The sequence below is a fragment of the Anabrus simplex genome, chromosome 1 (genome assembly GCF_040414725.1).
Source record: "Anabrus simplex isolate iqAnaSimp1 chromosome 1, ASM4041472v1, whole genome shotgun sequence".
NCBI lineage: Eukaryota > Metazoa > Arthropoda > Insecta > Orthoptera > Tettigoniidae > Anabrus > Anabrus simplex.
In genome coordinates this window covers 1,498,161,208-1,498,185,366 of record NC_090265.1, presented here as the reverse complement: position 1 = coordinate 1,498,185,366, position 24,159 = coordinate 1,498,161,208, and the positions used below count along the sequence as shown (strand labels likewise).

At 37.8% G+C, this 24,159-nt stretch overlaps 1 protein-coding gene across 4 annotated transcripts in view; it reads right to left on the bottom strand.

Annotated features, from left to right (window-relative positions):
- abo (de-etiolated protein 1 abo) overlaps window positions 1–24,159 on the bottom strand; it is a 175,474-nt gene that overhangs the window by 23,415 nt on the left and 127,900 nt on the right. The window contains exon 4 of one of the 4 annotated variants that reach the window (XM_067137990.2): window positions 4,320–5,124. The exons of the other annotated variants lie outside the window; for them this stretch is intronic. Coding sequence (XP_066994091.2) covers window positions 5,091–5,124 — 34 coding nt within the window. The 3' untranslated portion in view covers window positions 4,320–5,090. Of the gene's footprint in view, window positions 1–4,319; window positions 5,125–24,159 lie in introns of those variants that run through there. 4 annotated transcript variants of the gene reach the window in all.

Here is a 24,159-nt window from a genome sequence, read left to right as displayed (position 1 = left end):
TTGAGGAAAAATGATTGTGTTTCACCGCGTTTATGTGTTCGTTATATCGTTATATATATATATATATCGTTATATAACAAACAGAATACACTAAATAAGAAATTAGAAGCACTTAAACAACCATCCAAACCAAACCCAAAAACCGAAACTCCGAACACGAACTCTCCTACCTTTCCCAATGAAATCACTGAACACAAATTCCACCCACCCGTAAAAAATCTCACAAATATGACTTTTAACGAAATGGAAACTGTTATCTTGAGCAAGGGACCCAAGCACAATTGGGGTAACACATCAACTTTCCAGAACATTACAACTACTATCACCGAAATAGAAAACGCCATACAGAAAATCCCACATGAGCTACGAGACAAAGTCAGATATGATATTAAAAAAAGGCTCCCACAATATATGGACAAAATTCACAGTAACTCCCAAAATAATAACTCAACCAATAAAGTACACATAAACAAACTCAAAGATAAGATAAAACAGAATAATCTATTGATAACGAAAGCCGACAAGGGCAATACCACAGTTATTATCGACAAAGACCAATACATATTGAAAACCAAAGAATGTTTTCAAGATAACACTTTCCTCATCAAACATAAAGACCCAACTAACAACATACAAAGGAACCTCAAAACATTATTAAAAAATACACACTTTCTTTTAACAGAAGTAGAATCCTCTAAACTAATAGCAATGAATCCTCAAATACCCACTGCTAAAGCTTATCCCAAAATACATAAAGAACATATTCCAATGAGACCTATTATTAACTACAGAGCAAGCCCAACCTATAAACTTTCACAATTTATTCAACGATTTCTCAAAAAGCACTACGTACTCTTAGCTAATAAAACAGTACGGAACTCAATAGATTTTTGTAATAGGACAAAAGGATTAAAGATTGAACCATATCACAAACTCGCATCCTTTGACATAATAAACATGTACCTGAACATTCCCACAAAACGAACAATAGAAATCATTGAATCTAACCTAAAAAGTCATAGCAATCTAAGCACTTTGGAAATAGAAGAGTTCATTAAATTACTTAATTTTGCCATTAGTAACACCTACTTTAAATTTCGTGATACTATCTATCAGCAACAGGGTTTACCGATGGGATCTCCCGCTTCTGGTATAATCGCCGAAATTTACATAGACTGTTTAGAGCACACATTCATTAACAAAATAGACCATATATTTTTTTGGTGTAGATTTGTTGATGACATTTTTATCATCCTCGACAATAGGTCCACAAATGAAACTGATATATTAGATAAACTCAATACAATAGATTCCCATATAAAATTTACCATGGAAACCGAAAACAATCGCAAACTGAACTACCTGGTCATAACGACAACTAGACATGATGACCACCTTTCTTACAGAATATACAGAAAACCCACGCATACCTCAAATACAATTAAAATAGATACCGTTCACCCCAACATACACAAAAGAGCAGCCTATTATAGCATGATACATAGAGCATTCAATATACCGTTAAAAAAGAAGCTAGCATAGCTAAAAACAATGGATTCAAGAAAGAAATGGTTAAAAAAATCATTCACAAAGTAAAATCCCAACCCAAAACCAAACTAACAAAAGTAGACGAATCCAAGAAAGATTATGCACTATTCACTTTCAATAATGTACACATATACCCCATACCTAACATTTTAAAAAAACATAACCTAAGAATAGCATTCAGAACTACACACAATAGTACCAACATCATACACAACGTCAGGACAATCAACAGCAACAACAAATACAACCACTCAGGGGTATACCGTATCAAATGTAATACCTGCGAGACAAGCTATATCAGACGTACTGGTAGAAACTTCCTAAACCGATATGACGAACATATAAACGCGGTGAAACACAATCATTTTTCCTCAATAGGACAACATGTCGCAGACTATAAACAACTATAAACAAAGTTTGACAAACATCGATAACGATATGCAAATCCTAAACATAAACCCCAAAGGCCCCCTGCTCAACATAACAGAAGAATTTTACATCACTCTAGATCAGTACACCAATCCAAATTACAACATAAATGAAATCACAGAAAAACTAATATCATCTTCAATAAAGTTATCCCCGCCCTAAAAAACCCTTACCTTAAGTTAATCGATAAACAGAACGCAACACGCAACAGAAAAACACCAAACAACACACCCAGCTCCACCCCTACTCCCACAACAACAACTCTCCCTACCCCTCCTTCCCTTCCCCTCACAGCAGCTAGTATGAGCCCAAGAAGAACACAAAGTAGTACATTACAAGCTCGCACGTCAAACACAACTCCGCTACACCAACAACAGTAAGTACATATTCCAATTCACGCACATAACCCTTAGACATTCCTCCAACACGATATCACTTATAACTCAATCTTATCTTCCACAGATAAACATAACATCATTGCACAGCTACAAATGGGAAAGGAGCCACTACTTTGAACCCAATGTCATCCAAATTTACGGACGGCACAGGACAACATGAATTGGTTCCAATAAAAAGGCAACACACACAGCAGAGCTGAACATATTTCAGTTGAATTTCATCCATACATTTGGCACTTTTAAAAAATTGAAAGTGTTTTATCCCACATATACACATGAAGACAAAATATTTTACCCATGCAATTTTACAAACTCCAAGAATAGCAGCTGAAGTGTACAACTGTAAATAAGACTTAAATACGGAAGTTAGTCGATGTATTGACCAACAAGCAAGAACGAATGTTCATATGCATGAAGTGCTTTTATATATTGTATTTATCTATAAGTTAGTTTAAGTAAAGACATATTTTATACACTAATTTTAAGACCTTCAACATAATATTTTAGACATACAGTTGCAATATTGTACAGAATGACATATACGCCAGTTCACGCTAAGACTTGCCCCATTTGTATGTGACTAAATGTACATCATCATCATATAGCATTCCTTTAACAACACAATCTTAATCAAAGCTTCATTATATAAATATGTATGTATGGTTCAGCTGAAGATGACCTTGTATATGAGGTCAAAACCGGTCCTGTAGCTTAATATATGCAATAAATAAGTATTGATTGGTAGAAATCCTCTCCTATTTTTAATTGTGCAATTTGTCAATACGGAAATGAAATGTCGTATGGCTTTTAGTACCAGGATATCCCAGGACGGGTTCGGCTCGCCAGGTGCAGGTCTTTCTATTTGACACTCGTAGGTGACCTGCGCGTCGTGATGAGGATGAAATGATGATGAAGACAACACATACACCCAGCCCCCGTGCCATTGGAATTAACCAATTAAGGTTAAAATCCCTGACCCGACCGGGAATCGAACCCGGGACCCTCTGAACTGAAGGCCAGTACGCTGACCGTTCAGCCAACGAGTCAGACAATACGGAAATGAAGATTATAGATTATGTTATTAAGTAGTCGCGGGGAAAATGGGCCTGTTGGCAGTTGTAGAGGTACAAGAAATTCCAGAGATTATTTCTGCTGATGATGTATTATTGTTGACGTTGACAGCTGGGGGCCTGCAAAGGAGTTTGAATGAGGTTTGTAGTTTTATGAAGAAATGGTCATTTTTAACAGTAGCAAGACAAAGATGATGGTTTGTAGGAAAGGTAACAAAAGGAAACCTAGGAAGAAACTGATAATAATTGGGGAGGAAATAGAGGTGGTAGATAAACTGGAGTATCTAGGCCTGATGATAAGTAGAAATGGTAGTTGGGTAGAACAAATTAGGTGAGCTAAACTAAAAGGCTCAGCAGCCATTCTCAGTAAAGGCCCGCTCACACCTAGCGGAAGGGAGACGCGGAGAGGAGAAGTTCCGAGAAGAATTTATCTCGTATGCACTCATATCTACCGGAAGCGCGCCTCGCCATTTGGACAGCTGGTATCATCTGTCACAGTGGTGTGTGAAACGTGACTCAGTCGAACGCAACTAAAATGGATTGCTTGTTAGCTCTTGCTCTGTTCGCTGAAGATGCTGAAGGGGAAGAACAAAGGCAAAATTGAAGATTTTGGGTTCACGTCATAAATTTATCCAGGAATTTAAACGGTGAATTTTGTACATTGTTTCAATCGCTGTTGCGCGATGAAGAGAAATTCAAAGTGTATTTTCGAATGAGTATTGTGAAATTTCAACAGCTATTTCAGCTTGTTGAAGAACATTTAAATAAGCATTTTACGAGATTTCGTGAACCTGTATCAGCGACCCTACGACTGGTTGTATGTTTAAGGCGAGTTAATTATGTTGAATATTTTAATAGTTCTTAATGTTCCATTTATTACAAAACTCTAGTGGCATACATATAATAAACACAACTAGAACTACATGACAATATATATTAAATATTAAAATCAGCGATGTACAAGTACTCAAGTGGTTCTGTTAATACATATAATTTTAAATAATTACGAATAGCAATGTAATTTATTACTAAAAGTAGTAACTAAAGCTATTGCCACTGAACTGAATTATGGTAATTCCAATGATACAGTGGCCTGTGCCATTCTGCAACAGTATCTAGCACTTTTTTTTTTTTTTTTTTTTACCTCAACTTGAATTTCGGGGGGAAAGGTTTTCATGGTTTCAGCCATGCTTTGAAAGAAACTAGAAATGGGATCTTGCACTGCCGAACTAACATTAGTCTTTTCCAAGTACTCTTTGAACACTTAAACTACAGAGAGACTCTGATCTTTCTTCCTCTTACGACTCTCATAAGCAGGCCTGTTAATTAGGGATGACGATGCTGAAAGAGGAGAATCCTCACACACACTAGTAAAGACTTGTACTTTCCTGTCCCATCGTCGCCATAAGACTTATCTGTGTCGGTGCGACGTAAAGCAAATAGCAAAAAAAAAAAAAAAAGACTTGTACTTCGGTGGCATCACTTTCCTCTTGTGTTTCTAGTGTCTCAATAGTGGATACCTGACTGTTGACATATGAAGGGTTTGAGGAAATATAATTCCTCCTCGTATTTCCAGGGTTTTTTCACTTTCCCCCCTTTACTGCCACTCTTTTCTCTTGATGCCATCGCTTTTCTATAGCATTCCCTAATACTTTTCCATTTTTCCTTGCATTCGTTTCCTGAAAGAAAGATATACTTGAAATTAATTATGGTAAAACAAGACCATGGCCAACAAAACATGCTGCTATGTGTAATTTATAAAGTCTCACAAATCGGACAGTTAGACTATTGTACTCTCGTTTGTTTTCAGATTTCTTGCTACTGGTGACAGTTTCAAAACAATTGCGTTCAGCTTCCGGCTTGGCCATTCAACAGTAGTCACTATTGTTCATGAAACATGCCGGATTTTGTGGGAAGTTCTTCAGCTAACAGTAATGCCTCAACCGACATCAGAAGTGTGGAAAAGGATTGAAGCAGGCTTTTGAGACAGATGGCAGTTTCCAAACTGCATTGGTACAATAGACGGCAAACATGTATTAATTCAAGCACCTGCTGGGAGTGGATCTACATTCTATAATTATAAACGCTTCTTTTCGATTGTTCTCCTTGCATTAGTGGATGCTGGCAACAAATTCATTTGCGTGGATGTTGGTTCGTATGGCTCTAACAGTGACAGTGGCGTTTTTTGGAATTCTAATCTGGGAAAAGGATTAGAAAACAACAGTCTTAGTGTACCACATGGGAACCCATTGCCAGGGACTGGAGTTGCAATACCACATGTTGTGATCGGGGATGAAGCATTTCCTCTCCGAAAGTACTTACTAAGGCCCTACACAAGAGCCCAGTTAGAAAATAACTATGAGAAAAAGGTTTTCAACTATTGTTTAAGTCAAGCTCGCAACGTCGTAGAAAATACATTTGGTATAGTAACTCAGAAATTTAGGGTGTACCAGCGACGGTTGCAATTAACATAAGCACACGCTACAGACACTGTGTTAGCAACGTGCGTTATCCACAACTTTTTGAAAGATGATATTACTAGCCTTCTGGAGAAGCCAGCATCTGCCACGGGATGTATAGCTTTTCAGCCGCTAGAAAATATCAGGGGAAATGCTTCGGTAGAGGCAATGGCAATTAGAGACAATTTTAACGACTATTTCAATACCATAGGAGCAGTTGAATGGCAAAAGAACACTGTGAATCGTGGACGTCAACCAGTTAATTGACTCAACATTATTATTTCTCTTAAGTCATTTTGTGGCTATGATGAAATGTGTATCAAGTAGTATGTAGTCTATGGCAATATTAGTAAATATATAATAGTTTACTGTTCTGCACAAATGAAATTACTAAAGAACAAAGCATAACTATGATCTGATTTTACGATAACAACAGAACTATTTAATTTCCACTGTATTCTGAAATACATATAATTATAAATAATATTTATTACCTTCTCTAAAATAGTTACGTAAGATACAATATGCTGGATACGCGAGTAACTGTATTTAAATATCATATTTTGTTACCTTAAATGGAGATTGTGATTTTAATTGATGCCTTGTGGATAAACAGCCTTTTCTTGAACACTGTTATGCTAAAATATCAACATTATTATTGATTTCTCAATTTTAAAAGTTGCATTTCCCAGTTCCTTGCTTATCTCATCCCACGCATTATCTCTTGCAATGGTATGTGGTTCATGTTTGTGGGTTAATGTAGTCAAGTCCTAGTTCGTGAACCATGGGCAACGGCTGAGTGGCCTAGTAAGTGGTCCTGAGAGTCGGGATACCAGCTGCTATGGAATGGGAGTGGGCATCTCGGACATATTCTGAGTCGTGGCCCTCCTTGTGCTCAGGCGGCTAGGACTATACAATTCACCGGTGGTCCATAACCCGTTAGAGGAGAGATCCTCACTTGGACTATGTGCAAGTAGGGCAGCATCCTGCTTCATGAATTTACCGAGCTCAGAACACTTTAAGCAAGCCTCGGACCTATGGGAGTAACGGAGTCCCACTCCCATTTGACAGGCGAGGGACTCCTTGGAAACAACTTGGCGAACGGAATGGAATTCGATGGGGAGCTATCAATATTAATGGGGCTTATGGAAGAAAGAAGGTAGAACTGGCTGAGTCAGCAAAGAGGATGCATCTGGATGTGCTAGGAGTAAGTGATATTCGGGTAAGGGGAGATAATGAGGAAGAGATAGGAGATTATAGGGTGTACTTGACAGGCGTTAGAAAGGGAAGGGCAGAGTCTGGGGTAGGGCTCTTTATCAGGAATACCATTGCACGCAACATAGTTTCTGTTAGGCACGTAAATGAGCGAATGATGTGGGTAGATTTGCCAGTGGGAGGAATTAAGACAAGAATTGTGTCCGTGTATTCACCATGTGAGGGTGCAGATGAGGATGAAGTTGACAAGTTTTATGAAGCACTGAGTGACATCGTGGTCAGGGTCAACAGCAAGGATAGAATAGTGCTAATGGGCGATTTCAATGCGAGAGTTGGGAATAGAACTGAAGGATACGAAAGGGTGATTGGTAAATGTGGGGAAGATATGGAAGCTAATGGGAATGGGAAGCGTTTGCTGGACTTCTGTGCTAGTATGGGTTTAGCTGTTACGAATACATTCTTCAAGCATAAGGTTATTCACCGCTACACATGGGAGGCTAGGGGTACCAGATCCATAATAGACTATATCTTAACAGACTTTGAATTCAGGAAATCTGTTAGGAATGTAAGAGTTTTTCGGGGATTTTTCGATGATACAGACCACTATCTGATCTGTAGTGAACTAAGTATCTCTAGGCCTAGGGTAGAGAAAGTGAAATCTGTCTGCAAACGAATAAGGGTAGAAAATCTCCAGGACGAGGAAATTAGACAGAAGTACATGGATATGATTAGTGATAAGTTTCGAACAGTAGACAGTAAGCAGGTTCAGGATATAGAAAGTGAATGGGTGGCATACAGGGATGCTGTAGTAGAAACAGCAAGGGAATGCCTAGGAACAACTGTGTGTAAAGATGGGAAAAGGCGAACATCTTGGTGGAATGATGAAGTGAGAGCAGCCTGTAAACGTAAAAAGAAGGCTTATCAGAAATGGCTCCAAACAAGGGCCGAGGCAGACAGGGATTTGTACGTAGATGAAAGAAACAGAGCGAAACAAATAGTTGTTGAATCCAAAAAGAAGTCATGGGAAGATTTTGGTAATAACCTGGAAAGGCTAGGTCAAGCAGCAGGGAAACCTTTCTGGACAGTAATAAAAAATCTTAGGAAGGGTGGGAAAAAGGAAATGAACAGTGTTTTGAGTAATTCAGGTGAACTCATAATAGATCCCAGGGAATCACTGGAGAGGTGGAGGGAATATTTTGAACATCTTCTCAATGTAAAAGGAAATCATCATGGTGGTGTTGCAAACAGCCAAGCTCATGGGGAGGAGGAAAATAATGTTGGTGAAATTATGCTTGAGGAAGTGGAAAGGATAGTAAATAAACTCCATTGTCATAAGGCAGCAGGAATAGATGAAATTAGACCTGAAATGGTGAAGTATAGTGGGAAGGCAGGGATGAAATGGCTTCATAGACTAGTAAAATTAGCGTGGAGTGTTGGTAAGGTACCTTCAGATTGGACAAAAGCAGTAATTGCACCTATCTACAAGCAAGGAAACAGGAAGGATTGCAACAACTATCGAGGTATCTCCATTGATTAGTATACCAGGCAAAGTATTCACTGGCATCTTGGAAGGGAGGGTGCGATCAGTCGTTGAGAGGAAGTTGGATGAAAACCAGTGTGGTTTCAGACCACAGAGAGGCTGTCAGGATCAGATTTTCAGTATGCGCCAGGTAATTGAAAAATGCTACGAGAGGAATAGGCAGTTGTGTTTATGTTTCGTAGATCTAGAGAAAGCATATGACAGGGTACCGAGGGAAAAGATGTTCGCCATACTGGGGGACTATGGAATTAAAGGTAGATTATTAAAATCAATCAAAGGCATTTATGTTGACAATTGGGCTTCAGTGAGAATTGATGGTAGAATGAGTTCTTGGTTCAGGGTACTTACAGGAGTTAGACAAGGCTGTAATCTTTCACCTTTGCTGTTCATAGTGTACATGGATCATCTGCTGAATGGTATAAAATGGCAGGGAGGGATTCAGTTAGGTGGAAATGTAGTAAGCAGTTTGGCCTATGCTGACGACTTGGTCTTAATGGCAGACTGTGCCGAAAGCCTGCAGTCTAATATCTTGGAACTTGAAAATAGGTGCAATGAGTATGGTATGAAAATTAGCCTCTCGAAGTCTAAATTGATGTCAGTAGGTAAGAAATTCAACAGAATTGAATGTCAGATTGGTGATACAAAGCTAGAACAGGTCGATAATTTCAAGTATTTAGGTTGTGTGTTCTCCCAGGATGGTAATATAGTAAGTGAGATTGAATCAAGGTGTAGTAAAGCTAATGCAGTGAGCTCGCAGTTGCGATCAGCAGTATTCTGCAAGAAGGAAGTCAGCTCCCAGACGAAACTATCTTTACATCGGTCTGTTTTCAGACCAACTTTGCTTTACGGGAGCGAAAGCTGGGTGGACTCAGGGTATCTTATTCATAAGTTAGAAGTAACAGACATGAAAGTAGCAAGAATGATTGCTGGTACAAACAGGTGGGAACAATGTCAGGAGGGTACTCGAAATGAGGAGATAAAGGCTAATTTAGGAATGAACTCGATGGATGAAGCTGTACGCATAAACCGGCTTCGGTGGTGGGGTCATGTGAGACGAATGGAAGAGGATAGGTTACCTAGGAGAATAATGGACTCTGTTATGGAGGGTAAGAGAAGTAGAGGAAGACCAAGACGACGATGGTTAGACTCGGTTTCTAACGATTTAAAGATAAGAGGTATAGAACTAAATGAGGCCACAACACTAGTTGCAAATCGAGGATTGTGGCGACGTTTAGTAAATTCTCAGAGGCTTGCAGACTGAACGCTGGAAGACATAACAGTCTATAATGATAATGTATGTATGTATGTATGTATGTATGTATGTATGTATGTATGTATGTATGTATGGTATTGCTGTATAATTTATGACATTTATCATACAGAAACGTGTACTTTTCAACTAATTGAATAAGTTTCTCGCAATCCATTTTCAACACAGCCCAGTATAAGTCTCTCAGGGATGTGAATATCCGCAGATGAAGCAAGCAGCCAAGCACTGTGCTGTGTATCGCCAGCGATCGCCAGTTTACAGCATGGACTCTACGAAAATACCCGACTACTTTACGAATGTTACCGATGTTATATTCTGGTGGGAGGAGCGGAAGAAATATTCCCGTTAAGCAACTTCCTCGTCTTCGGCGCGGCGCGTTTCCCCTCCAGTCTGTGTAAGTATGAGCCAGTGCATCTAATACGCAGTTAAAGAATATTTTCCTGCTTTTGCGCAGCATCTCGCTTCCGCTAAGTGAGAGCGGGCCTTAATAAGGATATTGGAAAATAAATTTCAGGGCATAGAATATGATATACAAAGAATGGTGTTTATTGCAGTGGTGAAGAGTAGAATGCTGAATAGGGCAGATATCTGGGGTGTGGAGAAAGAGAGCAGGGCACTGGAACAGAGAGTAAGTTCAGCAAGATTGTTATAGAGTTTCCGTTTCCGCAGGCGCAAGGATTATGTGTAAAGTTTTTATCAAGGTAGACATTTTAAAAGGGTGCTTAGTTACTGGTGTGGATTGAGAAGAATTGAAGGGGGCCTAATTCTGCAACTGACTTACCAGTATAAAAAAAAAAAAGAGCAATTATGGTGATTATTGGGTAGATAAGAACTGCTTTAGGAGGGCCGGGCTTAGGGGACTATTATGATATAGAATGGGAGAGGAGTGGTGTATACTGGAGATAGAGGGCAAGAGACAATGTACAACAAAAGCTTGTGGCTGAATGCAGTAAGCAACCCTAAATATTTTTATGAGGATAAATCAAGTATTGAATGTGAAAGTGGCTAATGTGGACAGGTTAGAGAGAAGAGGATTCATATGGTGGATGTTAGGAATATATATAAATAGGGGATGGACTAAATTAAATGATAATACGGTTTGTATTGTACCAGGAATGCCTACAGCCTGGCACATTATATTTTTAATTCGTAATTCATTTACGAATTGAAAGTTCTAGCATTTACAGTAAGTGTGCAAAGCGAACATTCGAGACTCAGCTGCTAGCTATGGGAGTAAGAGAGACAGTGCTACGTCACAGGCAGAGAACCGGCCAGATGACATAATCGCCACGTATTGCTAGCTCACTCATCTAGAAGATACTGGAACAATTTTGATATCTACTAAACGCTGTTAGCTATGAAATAATGAAGTACACCACTGTGGAGCCTATATTTTAAAACTAAAGTGGCCAAATTTTGAAGAAAATCCACCTACTGGTTTCCGAGATATTAAGGTGGAAAAGAAACACATTTTTTTTTGCTTGAAGCAGAGAGTATATAAGAGCCTCGCCTCGAGGAGTAAAAGCAGTTGCAATCCACAACTCGACCACGTCAAATGGTACTATCACCATGTCGCGTTACGCAAAGTTGTGTGTTGAAGTTACGAGATTTTTGCCATGCTAAAAGACTTAGAAAAATCCGGCTTGTATTAAGACGATATAAATTTTTTGCTGTGTTGCGGACTTGTAAAAATCCGGCGTTTATCAAGTTGAATTTTGTTATTCTCAATAACTTATAAAATTTCTACAGTGTTACGGACTTGGAATATCCGGCATGTAACAAGTGGAACTCTGCTATTCTTAATAACTTGTAAAATTTTGGCAGTTTCACGAACTTTGAAAAATACTGTGTGTGCTAATTCGAACTCTATTATTATCGGTAACATCTCCGAACTAGGTAAAATTTCTGCGTGTGTTTAACATTGAACTGTGAGTTCTCATAAATTAGAGTATTTTGAGAATTATGAACTTGATAATCATTGTAGCCGAGTGGGAACAATTTTCTCAAATATGACTTGTGTTTGAACAGTGATACCATATAACTGAGTAAACCTTAAGGACATTTTATGACATTTTATCGAATGGTGATCCTAGTGAAGCTAAATAACACCGAAAATTCCCTTAAGATCTGTGTTGGTGATAACTAGAGACAGCTAAAAACATTGTGCGTGTGTGTAGGTCATGGACTGAACTTACACTCAACATTCCAATAAGCTTTGAACTTTAAGTTTCGTTTCAAACTCAGTATAAAGTGTTCTGAATGCCAAGAACATTGTTTTCTAGTGTAAATAGCCTGAATTATATGAATTGTGTCTTCAAAAACTCATATTACTTAAGAAGTGTGAATATTTAAAAACAGCAGAAACTTCGAACTGTGACGTGTGTTTCAAAATTATAAACACTTCAGACTGTGCTTTAATTCATTTAAAAGCCATAGTTATTTCTAATAGTGATCATTACTTCGAAGTTATATAACGGACTGTGATTCAAAGTACACAGAACAGACTGCGATTCTATGTTCACATAATTGACTGTGATACTAAGTGCAATTATGAATGTTGCTTATCATTGACTTGCGAATATTCAATTAACCAGACAGTGCTATTTTCTAACACTCACAATCAATTGTCAATTGAACTTTCTCATGTGTATACAATGTTATACAACACGAGAAATCTTGACCAAGTTTTAATCCTCGTATAAACGCAACACCTGAATCGAAGTGGTATGATGTTGGAGATGGTACGTGGTTCGACGAGGGATGCAATATGTGGTACAGCGAGGGAAATGGAACGGGGTACGACGTTAGAGATGGTACATGGTTCGATGTGGTGCTGACAACATCGATGGAGTTCTAGCTGCTGTTCATGGAACTGCATTCACCAGTTCCAGCCTACTAAAAACTCTCAGGTGATATGAGTGCATTTAGCATTTTAAACTGGTAAAAGCAAGTGATTACTTTAAAAACTATTTATTGCACTAGACAGTTGATGACTTACTGAAGAGGCACTTTTATTATTTTCAAATCATTCTTTAAAAGTGATACGTCAACTACAAATATTTGTCTCATTACAAGTGCCAATGGAATTTTGAGTGAAAATTAATTTAATAATTTAAACAGACTTTGGTGCTTCAAAATAATTTCATTTCAAGTTATTGAAATATTACTGTGAAGTGTAAAACTTAGAAAAAGACTTTAGGCATTGATTTAGAAAGACTTTAGGTTTCATATGAGAGTAATTTATGAAAACAATTGTTTATTCCAGAACATTCTAAAGACTTATGAAACCACGCTTAACTTACGAATTTCATGAAGAAATAAGTTTATTTTTCTACTTCATTTATAGCAAAGAATCTTGACCAAGTGTTAATCCTCATATAAATGCAACACCTGAATCGACGTGGTACGACGTTGGAGATGGTACGTGGTTCGCCGAGGGATGTAATATGGGTACAGCGAGGGAAATGGAACGGGGGAGCCTGTAACCCCTAGAGGGCGCATCCCCAGGTGGCGGATAGGGGAATGCCTCCCAGATATGGGTAGTAGGAAGGAAATGAAATACCTCCCGGGAACCAACAGGCAGGTAGCGTCGGATCCAGAGTGGGCGGCTACACCCAGCGTCTGTTCTCCATGTTAGAAGCGGCTGTATTCATACAGGAGAAGGCAACGGGAAACCACACCAGTGACAATATTAATATGGAGAGAAAGAATAAATCAAAGGGCCCTAGTCCCGGGCAGCCCTTAAGTGGGCAAGGGGTGCTAAGAATCCACCGGTTTAACATAATTAAAAATCAACTACATATAGCTACATGGAACGTTAGAAGTTTATATGCAGCTGGAAAGATGGACAATATGATTCAAGAAGCCAGGCGATTGAAAATGAACATCTTAGGAATCGGTGAGCTACGCTGGTCAGGTTCTGGATTGTGTCACCATGAACATGGCACACTCTACTACTCTGGCAGGGACCCGCAAGACCGCAATCACTGGAATGGGGTAGGTGTGTTCGTTTCAGCGAACTATATCAGATATGTCAAAAACTTCATACCAATCTCCGACCGTATAATGCTGTTACAGATGCAGAGTCAGCCCTTTAATGTAAGCATTATACAAGTATATGCTCCAACAGCAGACACAAAACATGACAACAATGTTGATGAGTTCTATGATATGCTGAATAAGGTGTGTAAAGAACTCAACAGCACTGACATAATAATAATATCAGGAGATTTCAATGCCAAAATTGGGCAAGGTAGAAGGTCTGACTTAGTGGGAGAATATGGATTGGGTTCAGCTAACTAAAGAGGAGACAGTCTATTCCAATTCTGCCGAGAGCAAGATCTAGTTGTTTGTAACACTTGGTTCAAACTTCATAAATGGCACCTCTACATATGGATTTCATCACTAGAAAAGGAAACAGGAAGACCAATCAGGAATCAGATTGATTATATTCTGGTTAACAAAAGATTTAGAAATATTGTCAAACGAGCAACAACGTATCCTGGAGCAGATATTGGGTCCAGCCATGTGTGCCATTAGTGGCAGATATCAGATTGAAATTGAAAACCACCACATCAAAGCAAGTGTCTAGCAAGTGTGATGTTACCAAATTGCGAGATGGTACAATTAAAAAAGCAGGAATACAAGACCTGAACAACAAAATGCAAACCAACAATAGCAACAACAATGACAACAGTACAGAATATCAATGGAAAATATTACATGATACACTGTTATAAGTCTGAAAGGATCATCTTACATCAACAAGGCAAAAGAAGCAGAGATGGATGACTGATGAAATACTTGATCTAATGGAATGGAGAAGACAAGAAAAGGGCAGAGAAGACAGCAGCTACCGACAGACACAAAGGGAGATTAAGAAGAAAATCAGATTAGCCAAGGAAAGATGGATGACAATGAACTGTGAAGAAATAGAAGAACTAAATAAAGACATGATAGTTTCAAGTTATACAAGAAAGTAAAAGAGATAGCTGGGCTGTACAGAAAACAGGCGCCAATAACTCTCTTTGATGACACCAGCAAACCCATCCTAGATGAACAAAAAATCATACAGACCTGGATAGAATACATAAATGAATTGTTCAGTGATGACAGAGGTGAAATTGTGTACTTACATAATGAAAAAAGTCCAAAAATAACAAAAGGAGTACTACATTCCCTCACAATATCACCTAATGGTAAAGCAGTAGGTCCAGACCAGATACCAGCTGAGGTTCTAAAACTAATAACTGAAGAGAATGTTGACCAAATTGCTAAACTTTTCAATACAATTTATGATACTGGAATAATTCCAGAGGACTGGTTGCAATCGACATTCATCGCAATACCTAAAAAGACTTATCCAAAGAAATGCAGTGACTACCGTCTCATAAGTCTGATGAGTCATATGCTAAAAGCATTCTTATGTATAATACACGCACGCATTAGAACGAAGTGCGAAATAGACTAGGATGACAACCGAATGGGTTTCAGAAATGCCTTTGGCACACAAGAAGCCTTATTCAGCGTCAATATCCTGCTCCAAAAATGCTGCCAACTACACAAAGATGTATTTGCATGTTTCATTCACTACAAGAAAGCTTTTGATAGAGTGAAACATGAAAAACTGATTGAGATTCTCCAACGAAAATATCTTGATGGAAAAGACATACGCATCATACAGAATCTCTACTGGGGCCCACAAGCAACAGTCAAAATCAACCAAACCAAAACATCAGATGAGAAAATCAGAAGGGGGTACGCCAAGGTTGTATACTCTTGTCGCTCCTTTTTAATATCTATTCTGACATCATTTTTAAAGAAGCTTTGCATGATGATGAACTGGGTGTGAAAGTAAATGGTGTTTTGATCAATAATATTAGATATGCAGATGACACTCTGATTCTGTGCAACACTATAGAAGGCCTTCAAGAACTCCTGAACAGAATCCATGTCAAAGGTTTACAGTATGGTCTCAATTTTTAAATGTAGCAAAAACTAAGTTAATAGTATTTAGCAGGAATAATTAATGAACAAGGAGAGTGTGTATGTGAGGATCTTCAAAAGGAAGAAGTATTCAGTCAGCAGTATGTAAAGATTGTTAGTTACAAGGATAATGTCCAGACAGAGGAGGAGACTAAGGCAAAGAGGTATTAAAATTTACATATGATAACAATGACATTTACAGTAAGATACAAAAGTTGAAAACTAGAAAAGCGGCTAGAATGGGTTGGGATATAGTACCATATCTGAAGTACTTATTTGATTATTGTTTGGTCAGAGGAGCTATATCAGATGAATGGAGAGATGCTATAGTAAGCCCTGTGTATAAAGGAAACGGTGATAGACATAAAGCTGAAAATTACAGGCCAGTAAGTTTGACGTGCATTGTGTGTAAGCTTTGGGAAGGCATTCTTTCTGATTATATTAGACAAGTTTGTGAAATTAATAACTGGTTCGATAGAAGGCAATTCGGTTTTAGGAAATGTTATTCCACTGAAGCTCAACTTGTAGGATTCCAGCAAGATATAGCAGATATCTTGGATTCTGGAGGTCAAATGGACTGTATCGCGATTGACCTGTCTAAAGCATTTGATAGGGTGGATCATGGGAGACTACTGGAAAAAATGAGTGCAATTGGACTAGACAAAAGAGTGACTGAATGGGTTGCTATATTTCTAGAAAATAGATCTCATAGAATTTGAGTAGGTGAAGCTTTATCTGACCCTGTAATAATTAAGAGGAATAGGCCGGTCTCATCACAATTGTAGATGTTTGGAGGCTGATAATCGCTTATGATACCCGGCAGAACTTCTTCTTTCCAGTGTTGAACCGTGACGTCGTCCACAGCTTTTGAGTCATCGCAAATTGTTCTCCCTGTGATTCTATGACGATCTTTAAATCCTTGCAACCATCCTGATGAAGCCTTGAAATCAGCAGTGATACTCATCTTTTTAGCTAAATCTATCGCCTTTGCCTTCAGCATGTCGCCACTAATTGGTAGAGCTGCAGCCCGCTTTTGCTGGAACCATGTGAAAAGTGCTTTCTCCAAAGCTACGTACCATCCTTCTTGCTGACGGCTGCACTTTGCTGATTTTGAACCCAGTTTTAAGAACTCATCCAAAACAGCGTTTCTTTTACTGATGACTGTACATAGCGTTGTATAAGCAATCCCTAAGTCTGAAGCGATTTCAGTTTTCGTTTTGTGTGGATTAGCATCCACTTCTCGTATAAATTTTACTTTTTCATCTAGGGTATAATTCTTCCTTTTTCTGTTCTCCATGGCTAATCAAAAGCAACTGAGTGACAAAACTACTGTTTAACAGTAAACACCACGTACCGGCACCGTAGGCATTTTACTTCTCTGTTGTTCCCACGAAAGAAATTCTCATATTCAAACAAATTTACTGTATTTTCTTTTGTTTCCGCACCGAAACTGCTCACTTTCCGTGTAATGTAACTTAATCTTTGGCGGCATTGTGATTGTCAAAAACGACGAAGGTAGAGGAGGAGCGAGAGAGAGAGAGAGCGAAGAGGACTCGAACGGTTGGCCTTTGTTAAGCCGCCAATAAGTAAGTGTCAATCATGTCACTCGGCGAAACTCTTTGTGTTATGTTTCAACACCGAAACGAGAACGCTCTACTTCCGCCTTCGCCGACAAAGTGGACACTTCGTAAATACAGTAGTTTCTTTTAAGAAAAGTACGTGCTCATTACAATTACGCAAAACTCAGATATATTTCACCGACATTTAATACGTATAACTGCGAATTACGTATAAAAGGATTACGTATAAATAAGGTTTAATTAACACGCCTTTAAATTACATTTTGCCGGGACCTAAAGGAAATTACGTACAAGTACGAATTACGCAGAATAGAGTTACGTACAAAGCAGGTTCAACTGTATCATATTTCAAATCTGTAATATGTTACGTGTCTGAGATAATTTACAGATACAGTCTTTCTAAAATTTCACCCCGTTTGTCACTCTAGTTCACCCCCTATTCATCGGATTATCTAAAAACACAAAAATACGTGTTTCTTTATTTTCAAAGGAGATTCCAAATATCAATTTTGATGTCTGTAATATCTTCAGTTTTTGAGATATAAGTCTCCTCACAATGTTCAACCCGTTTTCCCCCTTTTTTCATCCCCCCTAATGAGATTTTCCGAAAAAAAAAAAAAAAACATGTTTCTTTATTTTTAAAGGATATTCCAAATACAAATTTTTACGTCTGTAAACTTTTAAGTTTTGAGATATAGATATCCTCATTTTAAAAATTCATCCCCCTTTTCACCCACTTAGCGATGGAATATTCAAAAATCCTCCCTTAGCGAGCACCTACATGTTAATATGAGTGTATCCCCAAAATTTCATTTCTTTACCTCCAGTAGTTATGGCTCGGCGATGATGAATCAGTCAGTCAGTCAATCAGAACATGTTATTTTATATATATAGATAATGATAATAATAATAATAATAATAATAATAATAATAATAATAATAATCGTATGGCCTCAGCTACCGTGTGCAGACACTTCAATGTGATGCCATCTGGCTGTCTGCTCGTCAATTTCAACGTTCCGTTTTACTCTAGGCTCACTAGATAGAATTATTATATTGTTATATTATGTATCACTGACTGGCCGTTTCAGGGAAAAACGTGAGGCGGGTCGGGGTTGATGCACTACTTCATTTCAACATCGAATAGTACGTTATTTTGCTCAGCACTAACCCATGCTAAATAATTTCCTGGATTGTTTCTCATTCTGTACAAATGTCAACACCATCAGCTCTGTGCAAGTACTGTAGTCACAACTTCCTGGTGACAAGACGGTTTGACGCTGGAGAGCGAGAGGAGAATCGCTCGCTCGGCCTTGGCCTTTCTCACTGACATCTATGCACCCGTGATGTAACTATCAGTGGAGTTAGTTGTCGACAGCAACGAGACTAGTGGCAATATTTTGAAATAAAATGTGGATCTTGACCTAACTACGGCCGCCTCTTAACGGTGGTATACTATGGCTGTACCTCAGAAACTCATTACAAGGCAGGTATTTGATTGCCCTATATTTTCTGCACCTAAAGACTTGCCAACTATTTTCTTATATTTTCTTTTCTTCCTGACTTGTGCACTGAAGTGACCTATTATTTTAACCATGTGATCAGGTGTTCCTAACAACTATTTCTCCAGCAAAGACCAGAATTTGTCGACCTTGTCATGAATCTTTCTGTCTTCATTTAACGGGGCATGCCCATTAAAAATCGCGTACGACTTACTCCCCTTCTTCAAACGCAAGACCGAAAGCCTCGGAGATGATTTAAATTCAATAATAGCATCTGTGACTGATTTATGACAAAGAAGGCAGTTCCCAAAATTAGTTGCGATTTTCTTTTCATTACCTGCTCTATATTCCCTGATAGCTGGTAATCCTTTTTTAGTATCCTGTAGTTACCCATTGAGGATATTTCATCTGAAAGAAATCTTGTCTCTTGTAATGCAAGCATCTTGATTTGATATTTCTCCAATTCCTTGACCACCTCTATTAATAAATATTTAAAAAAAATATTATTTGCTTTACGTCCCACTAACTACTTTTATGGTTTTCTGAGATGCCGAGGTGCTGGAATGTAGTCTTGCAGGAGTTCTTTTACGATCCAGTAAATCTACCGACATGAGGTTGACGTATTTGAGCACCTTCAAATACCACCAGACTAAGACAGGATCGAACCTGCCATGTTGGGGTCAGAAGGCCAGCACCCTCAACTGTTTGAGCTACTCAGCCCAGCGACCATCTCTATTTGCTTACCAATTCTCGAGAGGGCATTGATGTTCATTGTCCCCAAGAAATACTTCTTCTTCGTCCTAATCTTACTGCATACCTACCAACTTTTGGAAATCAAAAATAGGAAGATTTTTAATTCTTGGATTTTATTACATACATGTCTACAGTTACAATAGTTGCAATGTGAATTGACCATTAAATTTAAAATCTCAAACTAAGAAAACATAAAAATGGTTACAAATAAATGTACCTAATCATTCTCATTTGACACTTACATATGAATAATATTTATATCACACCAAGACATGCAACAAAATGTATAATAGTTTCCTTTATTAGATGGTAAAATGAACGGAAATTTATAGGTATCTCTGAACACTTGGAAATAAGGTTTGTTATATTTTTTGGCCAAAACGTGAAGAGAAAATACCAGAAACTGTCAACAACACAACTCTCTGAAATGCATTCAACTCATTAAAATTATGCACTGAAATATGCAGAACTGCCACATATAAAACAATTCAGTATGTCTCGTATATTATTAACATGCACAGAAACGCAAGAAAAACAAGTAGCCTACAACTCCAACGAAACTACGCACAGAAACAATGTTAACAGCGCGTGAACCACACAATAACAAACTCATTCTTTCGTCTGATTAACTGAGTCGCTTCCGCGCGCTAGACTCTCTTACTTGTAGTATGCTTGCTGTCCTGAATCTCCAGATGTAAAGCACACACACTGCTTTGGTTGAGCCGGGGAACACGATACACTCGCGAAATAAAGTATCAAATAATTACGCTTGAAAATGAAGTTGCGTAATTACAAAAGCACGTAAGAATTTATCTTTTATCCTAGGGGAAGAGTATTAACCATACTGGAGGTTACATTGGTCAAAAATAGAAAGAAGTAAAAATAAATTGGAAAATCGGAAGACAAGTTAAAAAACAGAAGCTTCCAGGTAAATTGGAAGGGTTGGTAGGTATGTTACGGGGTGAAGGATCCTCTGACTGAACCCGACATGATGGTACAGGGCCCCCAGAATCCAATACCCTATTAAGACCAGATGGTGACTGGCCCCGGATTTTACCGGCTGGAGTAGCATCTTCCGATTTACGTTTTCCCATCATGGTAGTCTGTGTGATGATAATTTTCAGCAGTGTGCGACCCTAAGGCCTCACCAAAGAATAGAACCAGATTGGTAAGATCTGGGGCATGTGTGAACAGCCAATTCTAATCTGGGTGCAGATGCTGGCCAACAAGCCGCCCGATACGAGCTCGATAGCTGCAGTCGCTTAAGTGCGGCTAGTATCCAGTATCTTGATTTATGAACTTCATTTTTCCGTATTGATATTTAGCAATTGTCACAAAAGAAAAAGAAGATTCCACCTAATCAATACATTTATTTACATGTAAAATATTACATATCTAGGACTGGTTTCGACCCTTTATAGGTCATCCTCAGCTATATCAGAATCATATTTACATTTTTATCTTATGCCTCTTAAGGACCTTCATGACATACTATTTTATACTTTCAATAAAAACTTTTCTTAAAAACTTACAAAATTAAAAGTATTGTGATAAAATTACAAACTTTATCTTACTATATACATGCAATTCTGGCTGAAAGAATTCGTCTTTAAGCTTATTTAGCATTTATCATAGGTATTTTGCTTATTCTGCTGAATTAAGCCCCATTCTATAAATGTGTAATCTTATTTGAGATAAGTTTGTTTATGATCGTGAAGTTACAGCGATAAGCTATCAGTAAAATGAATAAAATTTTGTGTGTTAACTTCAATAAAATATCTTATTACATTTTTACATTAAAGTATTGAAGTATAACAATGGTTTAGGTAGACTATAAATGTGTGTTGACTACTATAAAATTTTACATAAACACACTAAAATATTTTAAAGTGTAATTATTATACATTAGAGTCTAAAATATTTGTTTGCCTTAGTTTTTGCGTTGTTTTATAATGAAATATTGCAACAATTTGCCTTTACATAACATTAAATATTTAAGATGATATATAAATAAGCTATATATGGATGGCTTATAAGTCCAATTATTAAGTGTCAGTTCCTTCTTGCGCAAATTATAAGTTCCACTATGCGATGTTTATGTTTTGTGTGAAACACAAATGTCTATGAACTGAAATGCTTATTGTTTACTTCAAAAGTTTTTAACACCTAAATGTCATGTAGTGTGGCCAATGTATTTGTGACACCGGAATATATACACAAAGCACATCACAACAAACAATGGTCAATGTAATGCTATTGTTGATCAATTTTATGAGCTGTCTATATTTTATAATCACAGGAATAGAACCAGCTTTTGGGTGGTTAGGCCGTGTGCATAATGCAGAGTTTCGTCGAGACGTGCCATTTGGACTCATCAGCTGGAATGGCACGCCCCTCCAGGACTCTGCTTAGCAGGCTTTTGCATTTAGTTTTCTTCCGACTCTGTGATATTCGAGCATCTGATGTAAAGTGAGTCCTCCTTTTAAGACTCCCTTTTGTGTTATTATTCAAGCGATCATTCCTTCATATCTTTTTTCTCATTCTTATAATCATCTTCACAATATTATTACAGTCAGTATGGTAAAACTGAATAAGACATTTTTATTTTTTTTTTGCTAGGGGCTTTACGTCGCACCGACACAGATAGGTCTTATGGCGACGATGGGATAGGGAAGGCCTAGGAGTTGGAAGGAAGTGGCCGTGGCCTTAATTAAGGTACAGCCCCAGCATTTGCCTGGTGTGAAAATGGGAAACCACGGAAAACCATCTTCAGGGCTGCCGATAGTGGGATTCGAACCTACTATCTCCCGGATGCAAGCTCACAGCCACGCGCCTCTACGCTCACGGCCAACTCGCCCGGTGAATAAGACATAAATAATCAGAAATTGTACTCTATAACTCTTGTTATGTAGTACTTTTCGATATGACCAATTAGATAGGTAATTTAAAAAAAAAATGTTGACACCTTACCCTAAACTACCATTTCGAAGAGGGTGAATAAAATCATTTGTAGCTTGGACAGTAGTTCCTTATTCCCTGACTTTACATACCAATTTTCATTAAATTCTGTTCACCCATTTTCTTGTATATCGGCGTTGATATGGACTTAGCAACAAAAATCCAAATTCAATAATATCTCCGTTATCATACCCGGTACAGTAAAAATGTATAAGACATAAATGATAGGAAATTTAATAATATATAGCTTTAATTATGTAGTATTTATCAATAGGGCCAATATGTGAGAATTAAATTTTAGGCCTTCCCCTAAACTACCATTTCAACAGCGTGAACACAATTATTTATGGCCTAGATTGTAGCGACTTACTTCCCAACGTTATATACCGATTTTCATTCAATTATCTTCAGCCGTTTTCTCGTGATGCGCGTACATACATACAGACAGACATTACGGGAAATTAAAACGTGCATTTCTCCATGTTACTGTGGTCACGACCGGTACAGAATTATCATTATTTTTAAATTCTGTGCAATGTACAGACACACTTTTTTTAAGTTATATTGAGATAAATTAAAATTAGTCAGAATTGTCTCCGAATGGCTCCTAAAATCTCTAGAGAAGTCACTAGTCGCCATTGAAATTCTATCACTAAATTACTAAAAAAGACTCGATATCTAGCGACTAGTCTCTAGAATCAACTAGACTGATTCGAAAGAACACGAACATAGTACACGAGAACGAGAGATTGACGATTGATATCCGCGCCGCGATAAACAGGTTTCAATAAACATCGCACATTTGCGCACATTTCTCGCATTAATAAACGTAGATATTTCGGTTGAACGCGGCCAATGAGCAAAGGACTTCCGGCCACTCGTGTAAAAAAGGTGAAATGGCGGGATTTGAAAACAAAAAAATGAGCTAAAATGGGGAGAAATAATAGAATAATCGGGAGGCGGGAAAAACTGTCGAAAATCGGAAGTCTCCTGCCTAAATCGGGAAAGTTGGCAGGTATGCTGCAGTATTCTGATAAAACTGAGAAAGGTAACTTGTATTAATTTAAAATATGTTTTCAGATGTTGCATAAAGGTGAATGTAAAATAAAAATATGACTCCCTTATAAGTGTTTTCTCATTCTTCCCTAGCCACATTTAATGGTTTACCTGCTATCTTGTTTTTTACTTTATATTTTATTAATTTATACTTTTTAAATGTACTTCTTGCACAAACCTGATCGCTTCCCAAATTTTAACATTTTCCCCGAGGAAATAATAAAAACACAAAACACCACATTTTGATTTTTAAATCAACATATCTCTAAAAGAAATAAAAGCACTTTCTAACACACCTAGGAATAAGAAGTTATTTAAGTACGGAATTTCAGTAAAATTTTTCATTAAATCCAATTGCATTTACATTAATTTACAACAATTTCGGAGCAAAACAGT